We start from the raw sequence: 16,633 nt of genomic DNA on the forward strand, positions 1-16,633 counted from the left end.
AGGGGGTGGGGGGGGGGAAGCTCGCCAGATGTATATGAATACCAGAACGGTAAGAGAAGCAGAAGGTCTCCCACAAATCTTTCCCTGCTCTATGAGCGATGCTCCTGTGACCGGGAATCCCGGTCCTCTCAAAGAGTCCCGGACTCCCGCCAGTCTCGGAGATGCTCCACCATCTTCCATCACGTGACTCCTTGGAGAAGCGCCTCAGCCCCCACCCCCAGCCCCAGTCGGCTGAACTAAATGGGGCTGATGAAAAGAGCAGGCTCGCTAGAACGGCTGGCAGGGGCGGTGCTGAGCGGGCAAAGAGGCGGAGCTGCCGGCGCGCCCAAGCAGGCCTGAGTCCCGCAACTCGTCTGGCCATCAGTCGGTCTCCCGCCTTAGCTCCGCTCGTGCTGCCCGCGATGGCGCGCAGGGGTCGCTCTTACTGGTGGCCGAGAAACCGCGCGGCGTGAGGCCGGGCCGGGCTGGGCTGGGGCCGGGGGGGTGGTGGAATCGCCGCGCCGTCCCCTGAGCCGCCCGGCCCGGGCGCCGAGAGACAGCCGGCATCAAAGAGCTTACAGCACGGCCAGGAACGAGCAAGCGGTGAGCGGGAGCGAACGGCGCCAGGGAAGAACCCGAGTCCCCCGCGCTGTTTGAAGGGGAATAGGGAAAATCCTGGGGAAAACAGGGGAAACCGCGACGGGAGGAGGAGGAGGAGGAGGAAGAGGAGTGGGGCGGAGACCTTGCCCTTTTCTTTCTGGTCCGGCACCCTTCTTTTGTTGTCGTCGAGCCGGGGGATTGGGTGTGTTCCTTCTATCATGTCTGTCTCTCGCCGCCCGCCCCCACCCCCAACAATCCAACGGTTGCATGGATGCCTCTTTGCCATTGGGAAGCGCATCCCAGGCTGGCACATCATCCGTGCCCGGACGGTGTTTTTTTTAGTAGGCTCTCTTGTGATTCTCAGTTGAGTGAAGCGGCCGCTGTGTGAGGACTTGGGTTTTTTTTTCCTTCTATGCGTAGGTATCTTGTAGGGCGTAGGTGGGTGCAAGTTCTTGACTTCGTGCAATGTAGATGAAAGGAGCTGGGGTGCCTACCTTTGCCCAGAGGTGTGTTTACAGGCAGATAACGTGCGGGCGGCTTAGTGCAAAAAGGTGTGCTTGCATCTGTAAGTGCGTATCTCTAGGATGCTGAGAGTTGAGCCCCTCCCCCAACCAGCCTCGTTTCCCTCCCCCCCAGTCCTCCCCCAAGATGGCTTCTGCACAAGCCCCCAAGTTGATTCTTATAATCAAGGATGGTTGGAGTTGTGTTTGGTCTGTTCCTGGATGGGCTTTGGTACTCATAAGGCAAGCATTTTTCCTTCCCTCTTCCCTCTCTCTGGCAGGATTCCTTTTATGGTCCTTTTCCTTATGGGTACCAGATTTCCCACTGATTTTGCTACTGATTTCCTGGATAAACAAACTAGCCAGGCTGTTTAAAAGAAAAAGACAATGATCAGGTGCTTTTACTAGTGAAGATAAGAAAGGGAGGGAGGGAAATCACACAGCATGGCTCTGTTTGCCAGGTTGAGTGGCCTTGCTGTTGGAATTTGAATCAGTGTACTTGGCTGGTAGCAGTTTATCTTTCTCCATGTTGCCACGTGATTCTGGGTTTCTCTGAAGCCAAATTATTTTGCACCCTTCAAGAGCTTACGTGGAAAAAGGGTTACAGGATTGGAGCGCCAAGTCTAAATAGATTTCCTTAAGAGCGCTGTATTCTTCTCCTAGAAAAGTAGACATTTGAAAATCAGAGAGCTCTGCACTACTTGTGACTTCTTACATCTTCATGTATATAGTGGCTTATTTTCCTACTTTTATTTTCCTACTTTTGCAAGTGTTTGCTTTCAAAAGGTACCATTGGTAACTTGAAGCACATACATCAAGTCAGTTTTCAAGGAACATCATTGTCTCATAACGGGTTTTGGCTTCATGGTTAACCTGCATATTTCTGTCTGTCATCTAGTTATTGGAGCCTTTCTTCTGTTGATCACTGTACAGAAGAAAAAGCTTGAGTTTCCAGCTAAATTATTCAGAACCCAGGAGTAGCCAAGTAACAGTGCAATTCCATTAGTGGATTGTTAATGAGGCAAGGGGAAAAAAATCCCCTTCAAAGACAGTGTCCTGTGTTTTTCACAGCTTGCCTTTGCTTCATTTTAATATTGGAACATATAATTACATAATTAATTAGGAAAATAAAAGCAGAGGAAGAAACATCTCGATGCATTTTTATTTACTATTTCAACTAACTTAAGAGGGTTTCCATCTAATAGTAGAGGTTAAAGTGGCCCTGCTTGTATAAATAGCTTCCTCGAGGGTTTTTTTTTTTTTTTTGTAAAATTTGCCTGTCTGGATGTGTCATTTAGTGGCTGAGAAACCAATGTATTCCTCTAGAAGGGAGAAAGTGCAAAGTGGCAAACTGAAAAGCAACTACTTTTGAGCTTGGAGTTTTCAATCTGCATTGTGGTTGAGCATTAGTCCAATAGCTTACAGTAGCTGCTTGGTCATGATGCTGATATGATGCTTTCAATGGCCTGCTTCTTCTTAGAGTGCAGCCCTTTGCGCATGTAGTGCAAGAGAGTGGTTGAATTGATGGACATTAAGGCAACAGCTTCTAATATTAAACAGCTGAAAACTTACAGAAGGTTCTTATAGCCACCCCCCTCCCACCATCCTCCATTGCATCAAAATCTTGGTTTGTTCTTGAACAGTTCTTCGTTGAGTGGAATATATTGGTAGGTAAGACAGTTGACTGGTTATTGATGCCGGATGCTTTGCCACCCCTTAAAGTTGATACTATCATCTTCTTCCTTGGGTGTGTTTCATTAATTCTGGATCTGAAAGAAATCTGACACTGGAAGTGATGTTAAGAAGATGCTTGTATACCAAAGGTATAAGATGCATTTCTGTCAGTTCTTTTGTTGTAATCATATCCATGTAAATGGCCATTTTCTTAGTCTGAGTGTGATCGCTGGAACTTTTTAAAAGGCTCACAGAAATCAGTGCCAAAAACATTTGTAAAAATGCTAAGAATTAATGAGGAATCACTCTTTTTCAGCTGGGAAAACAAATGAAAAACTGTCTAATATTAATCAGGAATATTTTAAAAATACTGCCAAAGGAGAAGTGGAATGGTGGTAATTAAGTATACTGCACAGGAACCTGCGTGATTAATTAAATGCTTTGAAATTAACTAATCTTTGCCTAACTAAAGGTTATTTATTTATTCATTCATTCAGTTATAAGCCACTTCAGTAAGGTACTTTATCTGTATATAAAAGCCATAGCCACAGACAATGCAATAGTAACAAGAAGTTCAATTGCAGAAATACAATATGTAATTATATTAAAACATTTAATATATTAGTATTTCTGGCACCAGAAGCTCTACGGGACTCAAATCCCAAAGGCCTGCCAGAACAGTGAGATTTTTATAACCTTCTGGAAAGCCAAGACTGTGAGAGCTACCTTATTCCAGATAAAGAAACCCCTCACAAAGAATCCCTGCCTTCAGTTTCCTCCATTTGCATCCCTTAACACTGGGTTCCTTCGGTAGCCATTTTGTGGCCTCAGATTGGCCAGGCAAAAATCTATACACAATAGTAGTCTTGAAGATATTTAGGCCAAGGGTGAATATGTATAACTGGATATATGATACATACTGATGATACCTTATCCTGAAATGGAAAGTGACCTTCCCTAGCTGTTTCATGTACATGTTCAACAGGATGAGGAAGAGGACCAAGCCTTGAGTAGCACCCAGGGATCTAATTTCCCCCACTTCTTCCATATTGGTCAATTGGAACCTACTCAGGAAGGATGGAACCCTTTTAGGATAATGCCTCCAATTCCCAATCCCTGTAGATGGTCCAGAAGAACACTTTGATCAGGAGTGTCAGCAGCTAGTGAAACCAAGATAGGGATGCTTGCTTTCTCACCATCCATGCTTCACCAGGGCATAAGTCCAAAACAAAGGAGACCAATGTGATTTGAGTCACATACTATCAGCCCCACTAGATGGATCAGACTAGGAAAGCAACTCAAGAAAGTTAAAACTACTTTTACTGAGATTGGCTTTATAACAGAATCTTGCAGATCTGATAGTCCTCCTCCTCATAGTTCATTTCATTAGTGAGACATTTGCCTGAACATTTTCCAAACGTTATCTAGCTATTTTGGACTTAAATATTATTCAACCCAGTTTTCCTAGGTGATAGAGCTCCTGTATATCCCCGTTAAGGTCACTTTCCTTACTCTCTACACATGTGTAAGTCAGAAGTCACATGCTCATAACTTCTCAAATAACATTGCAAGGTATTGTCTCTTCCATCTCTTTCAACCAATGTGCAGCAGATATTATATGAATAATTTTATCCATGAAATAATGGCCAAAGGTCACAACTTGCACTGATTTGGTTCTAGACTATTTCTTTCAAGAAAAAAATGGGTCGTTTTAAACTGTACAGCTTGGTGATGTTCTTCTACACATGCAGTAAATGTGGAGAAGTAATTCCTTCTTCATCTCATGCCCATGTCCAGTCTTATTTGCTTCTCATCTTCCCCAAATTTCGCTCTAGAACTTTCTTCATCCACCTCCTTTTCTAGAACTCTTGAGCTTCTAGAGGCCCCTGAGGAGCAATACTGTTTAGAGCAGGGGTGTCCAACCTTGGCAACTTTAAGACTTGTGGACTTCAACTCCCAGAATTCCTCAGCCAGCAAAGCTGAAGTCCACAAGTCTTAAAGTTGCCACGGTTGGACACCCCTGGTTTAGAGCAACGGCTGTTTCTGGGTTCTAAAGGCCACCTGGGCATTCAGTAGAACAGCCCCTTTCTCAGGTTGCTTGGGAATTGCTCCATTCCATCACAAACTTAAATATTCCACCTTGGGCAACGGAGAGCCTTTCTTCAATTGCACAACCTCTTTGATAGCCTGCATGGCTGACCATCCTATCTGGCACAATTCTTCCACCCTCTTGTATTTTCTGAAGATGAATAGATCTGCAAAACTCTAGCATCAATGAAGAGGATTTTCATGCTAAACTATTAGACCGATCAATAATCATAATTGCTGTCAATTTAGATTCTGTGTGGTAATAATATATATTATATAATCTGACGCCAAACAACCAGATTCATCTTCAACTCGGCCATATCTCTCATCTTCACGTTTGTTTTAAATGCATATTTTAAAAGCCACATTTTGAAAAGCTTTCCAAATGCTAAGAGTGAGGCTGATGTTCTTGTATTTGGTGGGAGGATATTATTATTATCATGAATTAATTATGACATTCCTTCATCAGGGTGAGCTCCACATCACAGCTGCTGCAGTGCTGTCTCTTGGTCCCCTCCTGCTTCTTTCTCAGCCAGCTGTGGCACATTGTTGACAGGGATCCCGAACAGCTGGGCTCTCTTTTCACCTCCACTCATGGTATCCAGAAAAAAAATAAAAATCTTCTGTTCTGAATCTGATCCATTTGTCCACTCCATCTTTCTCTTCTTTGTTTTATCTCTCACTTTTCTCCAGTCAGCCCATTAACTGCTGTGCATTGCTTTTAACAATAACATGTTGTTTCTTTGCTTTCTTGTCCTATGGGATTCCAACTTAGCCTTTTAATTGTACTCCTTTATTTTTCTCTACACTTGATTGTCTTTTTCCTGTTAGAAGTTGGCTTCCAACCACTTTGAGAATCTTATTCTCTTTGAAGGTGAAAATCCTGGTGCTAATAAGACCTCAACCAGATGGTCCTCCTGCTCAGTTGTAGGAGATGTTTTCTGCTCTTATTCTCATGGAATAAACTCAGAAAAAGAGGGGAAAGAGTGTTATAGGGCTTTTAACACTGAAGGCTGAGCATTTGCTTGGCATACAAGGCAGCCATTTGGTTTGACTTAACTGTATGCTTAGCTTGAAATTAGAGGCTGTTTTATTTTGCCTTAAGTGGTTTCAAATCAGTATCAGTGGGCTTATACTTTTTTACTATAATTATAAATCCAGTGAAACTGCACTAGAATTTTGTTATTGAATGCACTTGACTGTTATGGGGACTTCTTTCTTAATTTCAGAATAAGCAGACCTGCTTCATGCCTCCTACTATAATCAGAAGTCAAAGAGGGACAAAGAAGTGCATTATTTAGAGAGGGATACTTGACCCACATTGCAAGTCATAATCCTGAAGCAAACCTCCTACCCATTATTTACTCATTTTTAAATTAGATAATATTAAAAACTCTGTCAAATAAACTGAATAATAATTGAAAATTGAGCAACAGTAACAACCAATACAATATACATAGAAGCATCTGACTTGTCGCTGAAAAATGAAGCCTGTATCTCTGCTTTTTTTACTATTATCTTGCAAACTAAATGAAAGAGAAAGGAGAATCTAATAATAAGATAAGAGAGATAAATTTGTCTAGTGGTTAGAAAGCAGGAGACCATGAGTTCTAATCCCGTCTTAGCTATGAAATTCAGCTGGACAACAGAATACAAATATACAGTGTATATATTTATTCAGGCATGTTCAATTGTGCCTTGGTTTCAGCTTATCCTTTTCTTTTCTCTCTGACTTTGCAGCTCAGACATTGAAATCTAGGCAATGAGAATGGAACAGTTCAGTGGTGGGATTCAAACATTTTTACTACCGGTTTTGTGGGCGTGGCTTGGTGGGCTTGGCAGGGGAAGGATACTGTAAAATCTCCAGTCAGAGGTGGGATTTGCCAATTCTCCAAACTACTCAAAATTTACTCTACTGGTTCTCCAGAACTGGTCAGAACCTGCTGAATACCACCACTGGAACAGCTCATCTTAAATAAACCTCCTGTTGCAAATTGTTTCCTTCCACATCCAAATGCTATAGATATTTTTTATGTTGTTGAAGGATATAGATACGGTTGACTGCTCTGGGTTGCCTTCTATGCATTTTTGTGTGATTCAGACCTTTGAAAATGCAAAGGGCTCTTTGATAGACCACAAAAACGAAAAGGCTTAGGAGGGCTTGTTATGGGAACTATGAAGTGGTAGGAACTGAATGTAACTTACATCAGGGGTCTCCAACCTTGGCCACTTTAAGACTTGTGGACTTCAACTCCCAGAATTCAATCTGGACAATCCCCAGCACTTCTGGCTGAGGAATTCTGGGAGTTGAAGTCCACAAGTCTTAAAGTGTCCAAGGTTGGAGATTCCTGACTTATACCTCAATTGTTACTGTAGAGGCAGGGAAATTTTACTTCCTGAGAAAGAGCCACAATGCCCATATTTCTGTATTTCTTCAGGGGATTCTTAAGCTTGTCCTTTTCAGTGCTCAAAATAGCCCTCTCCTTCTTGCTATTAAGGAGAGAATAATTGAGATACTAATTGTAATAAGTGGGAAAGTTACCACTTATTTTGCTAATGACTCCTTGGCTATGTCTTTTAGCTAAAAGCCAATCTTTCTGCCTTTTATTTTTGCACTGTCAGCTGGGCTTGTTTCTGCCCAACTGCCTATATTGCCTATTGAGGGAGATGTCTAGTAAATTGGAAGAGCTTGTCTGGGTAGGTTAGAACCAAGATGCATAGCATAAGCACTCATAGTCATTTTGCAAGACACGAGTGGGTCTAATAGCTTTAGAGATGAAAATGCATTCATAATGGCTGGGCGAGAGGCCGTGTCTGCTTCATTTTATCCAACATTTTTTAAAAAGGAAGTTTTAGGTATCCTTCCTCACTTCTTCGTCTCTTCCCCAACAGGCTTGGCGTTTGGACCTGAGTTGCCAATGCTGTGCTCTCCTGATGCTGAACAGCCTGTGTCCAGAAGATGAGCAGATTGTTGGTGGGAGTGACCCTTGAGAGGATTTGCAAAGCTGTACTTCTCCTATGTTTACTGCACTTCCTTATCATCATGATTCTCTATTTTGATGTCTATGCCCAGCGCTTGGACTTTTTCAGCCGCTTTAACATGCGCAACTCTTCCCGCTCTCTGCCCTATGCCAATGCCTCTCGGCCTAATGGTACTGCTGGGCCTCTGGGTTCTGAGCTCCTGGCTCCAAGCCTCAAGCCTGTTGGGAGCAACTACACCGTCACTGAGAAGCCCTTACCACCCTGCCCAGAGATGCCGCCTGGTCTTGGTGAGATTACAAATGAACCCTGCCTGGGTTGTACCTTGTCTTGAATGAAAGCCTGCAGGGAGGATCCAGCATTATATCGTTGAGCGTATCATTGTTCTGCTCACCCCTGTTGTTCTTGCATTTCAGCATCCCTTTTTTGCTGAAAAGTGATATTTGACTTCAGGCGCAGGAAGGGAACTATAAGATAGAAGCTGCACAGTGTTGCAAATGGCATTGGATAAATAATCCAATCCTGTCATTAGGATGCAATGGAAAATATGTGAGTTAAACTAAGAAGTGGTGACATAATGATTTTATTTTTACCTTGGACACCCATTTGTTCCCCATTTTAGCATAGCTCTTAAATTCTTGTTGGCCTATATTTCCTGGCTGTCCCCCTTCCATAAAATTGTATTCACTTTAATCTTTGCCAAAGTATATTAAAAATGTACAAGGCAGTGGTAAAACTGAATTCATTTCATCAGAGTTGTCTTTTAAATGTTTTTTGCTGTTGAATATAATCTTTCTCATTGCAGGGTTTGCAATATTCTCCCCATCCTTGTAGGAACTCAAAGCAGACAGAAAGTACAGAGCTATCTTAGTCAGTGGATAGGACTCAAAGTCATGCTTATAAGTCAGACTAATAAAGTTCAGTAGACCGGTTGTAACTCTGATGATAAAATTGAAGTGTTTTCTAGTGCATGGATCTCTGTGTACGGATTGCAAATAATTAGGGAAATGTTTTCGGATCTGTGCAGATTGCAAAAGTACTGTAATAGTGGCTCCTGATCCTCTGCTTAAAAATAGTCTTTTTAGTTTGGGAGGCCATAGCATTTCACATTTTCAGCTGCAGACAGTAGCCAGTACTTGTGCTTATCACCTTCAGCTGCTAAATGGGTGTGCCTTTATCAAATTGATATTGTTGTTCTAGAACAGGGTTGTCAAGATCCTAGCCGGTGGGCTGGATGCGACATGCGCTGGCCACACCCACACCCAGTTTACTGAAGGGGAAAAAGTTACAATATCTCATGTGACAATGTATCATTGCAAATCTGACACCCCTGCTCTAAAATGAGATTACTATCCATCTGTAATCTCAAATTAGTTAACTCAACCTTCTCTCAAGGATAACAGAACCATCCAGGGGTTTATTCAGAAAAGATACTAAAGTAGAATTTGTTAGAATTCTAGCATAATGGAGAAGGAACAGTACAGTTTCCACTACTCTGATCACCACAGCTGGATTCTCCTGGGAAAAGATAAGGGAAAAACGTTTTTCTTCACATTATCTAGCCCAGTGGTTGCCAACCAGTGGGCTAGGGACCACTGGTGGTCCACAAGAAAATTTCAGTGGTCCACAGAGAAATGTCACCCCACAAAGCAATTAATCCAGGCTGTGTGGGAACACAAGGCTGCATCACCCACATGGCCCACGGGAACACAAGGCTTGCGTCGCTTGCATCGTGAACAACACGAGGTAGTGAGAGGAGGGGGGAAAGGGCGGAGGGGGGAACTTGCCCCATGCACCCCACGTGCCTTGCCTGGTCACCAGGCTGCTTCTTTCCACTTCTTTCTTCTGCTTTTGGTTGCACACAAGAAAAGCAGCAAAAGTCTTTCTTTCTCTGCCCCAAACTCTGCCAGAAATGATCCTTTGGGACCCAGCAAGGCATCCTGCTCCAAGAGGCTGAGCAGCAAAGACTCATTTCTGGTGGAGTTTGGGGGAGAGAAAGAAAGACTTCTGCTGCTTTCCTTGCATGAAGCCAAAAGTCTCTCTCTCTCTCTCTCTCTCTCTCTCTCTCTCTCTCTCTCTCTCTCTCTCCTCTCCCCCTGAGAATGGAGCTGGAGACGGTATTCTGCGATCCCCAATAAAGAATGATCGATTGGTAGGAAAATGGGGTGGGGAATTTTCCTGCAGAGTTTTTGGGGTATTTTGGGGTATCCCATGGTCTCTGGTCCGCGGGATTTAAAATTATGAGTTTGGTTATCCCTGAGGTCCAAAAGGTTGGTGACCCAATCTAAATGGAAGCGATTGTACTTATTCATGCCTATTGCTGCTTTCAGTAATAATCCTGCCCAATTTGCAGGGCAGCTGTTGAGTAATTGCTTAATGAAACAAGTTATGAAATTTATGTAGTACTTACCAAGCACATCTAAATTATATTAAAGTAACCAAAATATCTTTGCAATCCCCAAGGGCATGTCACAAGCACCCCTAATGATTGGAAATTGAAGTACCCCTAATGTTTGGAAATTGAAAGTTGAAAAATTTGGCACGCCCTATTTTGGGTAGCTTGCAGTTGGGTCACCTAGATAAAAGTGTAGCTACCAAGACATATTTGGGCAAGTGGGTTAATTGTATCTTGACAGTTTGATGCCCCAATTATACCTAAGGGAAATTTGCAGAATGTATATGCGCAGCAAGTAGCATTGTATGCATCGTGACATCATCACGCAAATGTACACAATTTGAATTAGACACGACTGATGCAAATTCCAGAATCAGTGTCATTTGTGTGTGATTAAATGATGGTGCATATTATGTCAGTGGCTTGAACTACATGCCTTCATATGTTTGGATTTTACGCTCCTTTGCTGAGCTTTTCAGGACAGTAGTCTCTCCTCTGGATTGATGGCAGGTTCATATTGAGAAGGGTAAGCTCCTGTTCTGGAGTTGGCTAACTGAGGCATTTCTAACAGAATCCTTTTTTCTTCTTCTCTTCAGTGGGCCGACTCCTTATTGAATTTAGCTCTCCCATGAGCATGGAGAGAGTACAGAGGGAGAACCCAGATGTTCAGGAGGGTGGCAAGTATTCACCTCTGGACTGTGTGCCTCGACAGAAAGTGGCCATCCTCATACCTTTCCGCCACCGCGAGCATCACCTCAAATACTGGCTCCACTACCTGCATCCAATCCTACGACGTCAGAAGGTGTCCTATGGAATCTACATTATTAATCAGGTAAATGTAAGGTAAAATATAGCCCTGTTGTAGCAGTTTGAGGGGATAAGTGAGATAGTTAGAATAGAGTGGTGCCATATGAGGAAAAGTTGGCCTTGATGGAAATAGCCTTTCTATCTTAACCAGCAGTAGAGCAGGACTTGCTGGTCTCTGGCTGCTTCCAGCCTTGGAATGGTATGTGAGTCTGACCTTGGGAGACAGGGCAATGAGATAAAGCCGAGGGAATGGTCAGCTTGCAGCAGGAATAGGGGCAGGGCAAGAGGTTCAAAAGAGACCCTCCTTAATTTTGGGGGTCTGTAAAATGAATGTACAAGAAAAGTACTTTCGGACTTGAACCATTTTGTTAATGTAACCTTGTGATAAAGTGGAATTAGTTTATACTGACAGTGTTTCCTGTCTAGTAAGGCTAATAGTCTTAACTTCTTTTCTCTCTCTCTCTCACACACACACACATTATTAGACCTCTGGAAAGAGTCATTTACCCTGGCAGTTTCCTCAATTTATGGAGGAGCTGAGAGAGAGGGAAAGTCCAAAAATGAATGTCAAAAAGAAGAATTATTTCTTCTTGTGATTATTTCTGGCCTTCAGTGATATGTGGCTTCAAGGGAGTGGGGCTAGAAAGATTTTCCCAGTGATGAAGTAACAGCTTCCAACATACTGAGAAAGCCATAGTATTACACTATGGATTAGGGACGGTCATGGTGTTTTAGTTTTAGTCAAGTATGGAAAGCCAAGTTAAAAGCTATGACGAGTGGTGAGGATTTAGAATCATATACAGAAATGCAATAATTGTCAATTTTTTTACAATGCAGAAAATAATTAAGCTCAGGACAAAAATATAATGTAACTATCATAGGGATATGTTGCTTGGGGTTACCCTGTCATTCATGATGTTTCCAAACAGTTCGGTGAAGACACGTTTAACCGAGCCAAATTGTTGAATGTGGGCTTCCTGGAAGCCTTAAGAGATAATGAGAGCTATGACTGCTTCATATTCAGTGATGTTGACCTTGTGCCCATGGATGACCGCAATCTTTATCGCTGTTATGACCAGCCTCGGCACTTTGCTGTTGCCATGGATAAGTTTGGTTTCCGGTGAGTAAATGGATTGGGAATTTCCTTGCCAAATGGACTCAAACTTTGATTTGGATTGGAATTTCACTATGCTATTGGCACAGTATAGTATAAGATACTGATAAGTTCCCATCTGTTTCTTAATACATTTCAAAACCAGCTCTTTGGGATTTCATTCACATGAAATTCTTAACTGGAACTCACAGGTATATGTAGTTTTTTTTGCACTCAGGTTATTCCTGAGATACCAGAGGCTCTTCGAAATTTTTAGACTCAAGAATAAAGGAAGAAGCAGAATCTGGACTTGTTTTTGTTTAATAAATGCACATACCTAAGATATAACTTACATTCACACTGCACACTTAACTCTGTCCCTAAATCTGTCCCTTTATGAAAATTTCTGTTATCTGGCACAAAAACTATATACTAGAGAGGTAAAAACTTAGGCTGAAATGGTTTGCGAATATGTCATATTGTAAGCCTTGTTATCAGTTTTTCCAGAACACTGAAAATAAGCAAGAAAAAAAGGATATGATCCTGGATTTATCAGATAGAATCTGGGGAGTCCAATTAATGTGATGAGAAATTGGACAGGATTTACAGAGAACATGCTATTGTGGGAACGATATATGTGACATAGATCACGTCACAAATATGGTTTAGAAATCAGGGCTTAATCTACAACAGGCTTTCTAGATTGATCCTCATCTCTCTTGCTTGTCCCCAACAGGTTACCTTACTCTGGCTACTTTGGAGGAGTCTCTGGCCTAAGCAAGACACAGTTTCTGAAGATTAATGGCTTCCCTAATGAGTACTGGGGCTGGGGTGGAGAAGATGACGACATATTTAACAGGTATATGAGAGATTTCAGTTGAGCTAAGCCCATCCAGTAAATTATACTTGTTCTCTGTGGGTTGGTGGCATGAACTGTGTAATCCATTTTTCCATATAGTGTCCACAGCAGCTGTCTCCAACCTTTCTGGTGCAGACTGGCAGAGGTGGTGGCAGGATGAGGGGGAAAGGGGGGGTGGTTTTCTGCATGCGCTGCTGTAACCTCATTCAGCTTCATGCATGGATGCACATGCATGCGCACAGTGGTTAGAATGCAGTACTGCAGGTTACTTCTGCTGCCTGCTGGCTGCCTGCAATTTGGCAGTTCGACCCTCATCCTTCCAAGGTTGGTAAAATGAGGACCCAGATTGTTGGGGGCAACAAGCTGATTCTGTAAACCGCTTAGAGAGGTCTGTAAAGCGCCATGAAGCGCTAAGTGCTAAGTCTAAGTGCTATTGCTATCCTTGATCAATTCATGAAAGCCAGGAATGTTGGTGGCAAAAGACTAGAGAGGGTTTGGGAAAATCCCATTATTTTAAAGGCTTGTTTGAAACTCACTGTTTTGCTAACCACTGTCCTATACTGTTCTTTCACAGGATCTCACTTAATGGCATGAAAGTATCACGTCCTGACGCTCGCATTGGGCGCTATCGCATGATCAAGCATGAGCGTGATCGACATAATGAACCAAATCCCCAACGGTAAGAATGTATCTGTGTTAACTTTCTATCTAATCCTCATAACTTTCATCATACTCTCAAACCACAGACTACAAATCAATTTTCTGTTGCAAAAGCAACCTTTCAGACATCTATTGGAAGGTTGCGAGACTAATCTTTCAATGATCTTCTCTTTATCAAAGGGAGATGAATTATATGCTGTAAACATGTTTATGTTTCTCCTTGTAGCAGAGGAGTACAGACTATTTTGTGAGAAGAGGACAAAGACCATAGCCTTTCAAAAGAAAGTTGAAACCACAATTTAAAAATTAAGGAAACTAAAATAAAGAAGTGGGTGGGAAAAGGGAAAGGAATTTGATTAAATAATTAAATAAATAAAACCAATATTTAATCCTCTTATATTTAATAGTTCCCCCTTCTATCAACATTGAAAAATAGAATTTGCTGAAAACTTTGGAAGGAGGTACGAAGTTATATCCTTGAGTCTTAGATTGTACTTCCCTGCTGTAAAATGTCTCCAAGGGGAATTTTATGCTGTCTAGTCTTCTCTTTCCCATTCTACTCTCATTTGCCTGTCATGCCTATATATGTACATGTATCAATGGTTAGATTAAAACTATGGTCTACTGATGCAGGAAAGGGTAGAAATGTTTGAATGGACTGCCCTAGCATTTACTATATAGAGCAGGGGTCCACAGCCCTGGTCCACAGCCTACTACCAGTGCGTGGCCTGTTGGGAACCGGGTTGTGCAAGTGGCAGGCGAATGCGCGAAGCTTCATTTGTGCATCTGCGAGATTAGGTTGCACGTGTAAAACCATCCCCACCCATCACGCCACCGCTACCATCGGTCTGTGGAGCCAGAAAGGTTGGGGACCACTGATGCAGAGAATAGACAGTGTGGGATAACTAGCATGGTATAAATTTGATATTGATTTTCATAGGTTTCCCTTAGCTTATTTGATAAGTGAGGCAGGATTGAATTCCTGTCAACCTTAATCTTTAAATATAATCTGTTTTCACTGTTCTCTTGCCAACTATTTCACTTTGAATTCCACTCAGGGCATGTAATTTGAGGAAGATTCTTGTATAACCTCTTCCTGAATGTTGTGGGCTCCATGGGAAGATTTGGGTAGCGACTCTGTCTTCAAATGATGTAATTTAGTTTTGGCAGCCCTGTATAGTACTTGTGGAATAACAAATGCGTTATGGTGAAAACTACAGAAACCACTGCATCATTCATTAATTTATCTAATGTTATGTTATATAATGCACTGATCAGAATCCCATCAAATGATGTCATGTTCTATTTAATCTTTTGTTCCATTCACTTGAGGGATCGTTGTTTTAGCCTATGCCAAAGTAAACTGTAAAATATAGGTGAAATATGAGGTTCTGTTTTGTTCTTGTGGCAGGTTCACCAAAATCCAGAATACCAAGGTGACCATGAAACGTGATGGCATTGGTTCGCTGCAGTACCGCCTCGTGGAGACGTTTCGCCGTCCCATGTACACCAATGTGACTGTGGATATTGGGCGACCACCACCACGCCCTCCTCGGGGTTGACTCTGCTGCTTGGTCCTGCCCATGGTCCCATGCATGAGGAGCAACATGGATCTCAGCCCTGACCGGTTCAGAGGACTGTGTCCTGACTTGGACGACCTGTCTGCCTCCTTTGTGGGAAAAGGGAAAAGGCTCAGGACACCCCTTTGTCTTGTCCTGGCCTTTGGCTGAAGACCAGCTCCTTAACACTAGTCAGTTCTCCGCAGTGCCCTTCAGATTGGAGAATGAATGTGTGTTATATGCTTGGTCCGGTGTTTCAGTTTTGGGCAGAGCCAAGCTCCGATTGCTGAGGAAGGCCCCGAGAGCAGAGAAGCCTTGGGTAAGGCTTTGACCTTCCCTTTGTCTCTGGCAGAGTCCATCCTCTCCCTGAACTTTTTGCAAGGCTGTGTCCCTGAAAGATTCCTAAGAGTACAGTAGCTGCTCTTTGCTTCTTCTCACAGACTGAAGGACTACTGCCTTTTGAGCCTTTATTCCAGGCACTGTCTGGTCTTACAATGGCTGCCAGCTACCAAGGTGTAGAGATGGTTCACAATTGAGGAGAGCTCCAAGGCCTGTAAAAGCTCTAATGGGTTTGACCCACTGCCCACCTCCATTCCTGGCTTGGTGCTGTCCCCTGCTGGATCCTGGATGCTTTTTTTCTGACTCCAGTACACAGGGGTGTTTTATACAAATCCTCATTAGAATACTTGAGTGCTTCCTGGGTTAATGTATGTGTAGCCTGTCTGGCATGGTACAACAGGACTTTCTTCTTAGCTGTGATTTCTCTTCTTCCTTTGAATGGAGCAGATTGGATGGGTAGTGAGGTTGTACCTTTTAGTAGATGGATGTATGGCTTGACATACCCTAAAGTGGGCTCGCTCCTCACTTTCATAAGCACGCAGAACCTATAGCCATTGTTATAGAACGGAATAACGTGAAGGTAGATTTCAGCCTGTTTGCCCTTCATCCACTCAACTTCCACTCCTCAAGCAGTTCTACCAGCCCTCCAGTTTCTACCCGGCATCCCGCCCATAACCACTCATTCTTTTATTTTTTTTATTTTTTATTTTATCAAACTTCCCTCAGTCACAGCCCGGATGGTATCTTGATGGCAGCCCTACACCCTAGTACTTGGAGCTAGGAAGCTGCTGGTGTTCCTTCATTCTGGTTATGGTGCCTGGCAAGTAGAATCACCTGCATCCGTCCACTTTGGGGTGACAACTGGGCCAGGCTGGAAGCCAGGCACCAGCATGTCCAATAGCCCGGGTGTTGGTGACTTTTGTACATTTGAATGTTTTGATCCCTTTTCAAGCCTATGGTGAATGCAACATTGGTCACTATGATCAGACTTTTGTATTCAGTAAAGTTTCAAAACTTGGAAACTCCTTGTGTCTAGAATTCTGTAGGAGCCATTGGGCTGGGACTACCCATACCATTGCCTTTATTAATCTAGTGCTCTCC

General features: G+C 42.9%; 1 protein-coding gene across 2 annotated transcripts; it reads left to right on the top strand.

The window, feature by feature from the left end:
- The first annotated feature begins 240 nt into the window (after nucleotides 1-240).
- B4GALT2 (beta-1,4-galactosyltransferase 2) lies at nucleotides 241-16,554 on the top strand. 2 transcript variants are annotated; one of them, XM_026707323.2, is made up of 8 exons: nucleotides 241-582; nucleotides 7,734-8,110; nucleotides 10,812-11,047; nucleotides 11,952-12,142; nucleotides 12,852-12,974; nucleotides 13,549-13,653; nucleotides 14,042-14,095; nucleotides 15,046-16,554. In XM_026707323.2, the coding sequence occupies exons 2-7, from the start codon at nucleotides 7,801-7,803 to the stop codon at nucleotides 14,061-14,063; spliced, it is 987 nt and encodes a 328-aa protein (XP_026563108.1). In that variant the 5' UTR covers nucleotides 241-582; nucleotides 7,734-7,800; the 3' UTR covers nucleotides 14,064-14,095; nucleotides 15,046-16,554. The 2 variants fall into 2 exon arrangements, with proteins under 2 accessions (XP_026563108.1, XP_026563107.1); XM_026707322.2 differs by lacking the exon at nucleotides 14,042-14,095 and having other exon boundaries at nucleotides 242-582.
- The last annotated feature ends 79 nt before the right edge of the window (nucleotides 16,555-16,633 follow it).

Source organism: Pseudonaja textilis, chromosome 3 (genome assembly GCF_049901715.1).
Source record: "Pseudonaja textilis isolate UNSWEBS1 chromosome 3, rPseTex1.2, whole genome shotgun sequence".
Classification (NCBI taxonomy): Eukaryota; Metazoa; Chordata; class Lepidosauria; order Squamata; family Elapidae; genus Pseudonaja; species Pseudonaja textilis.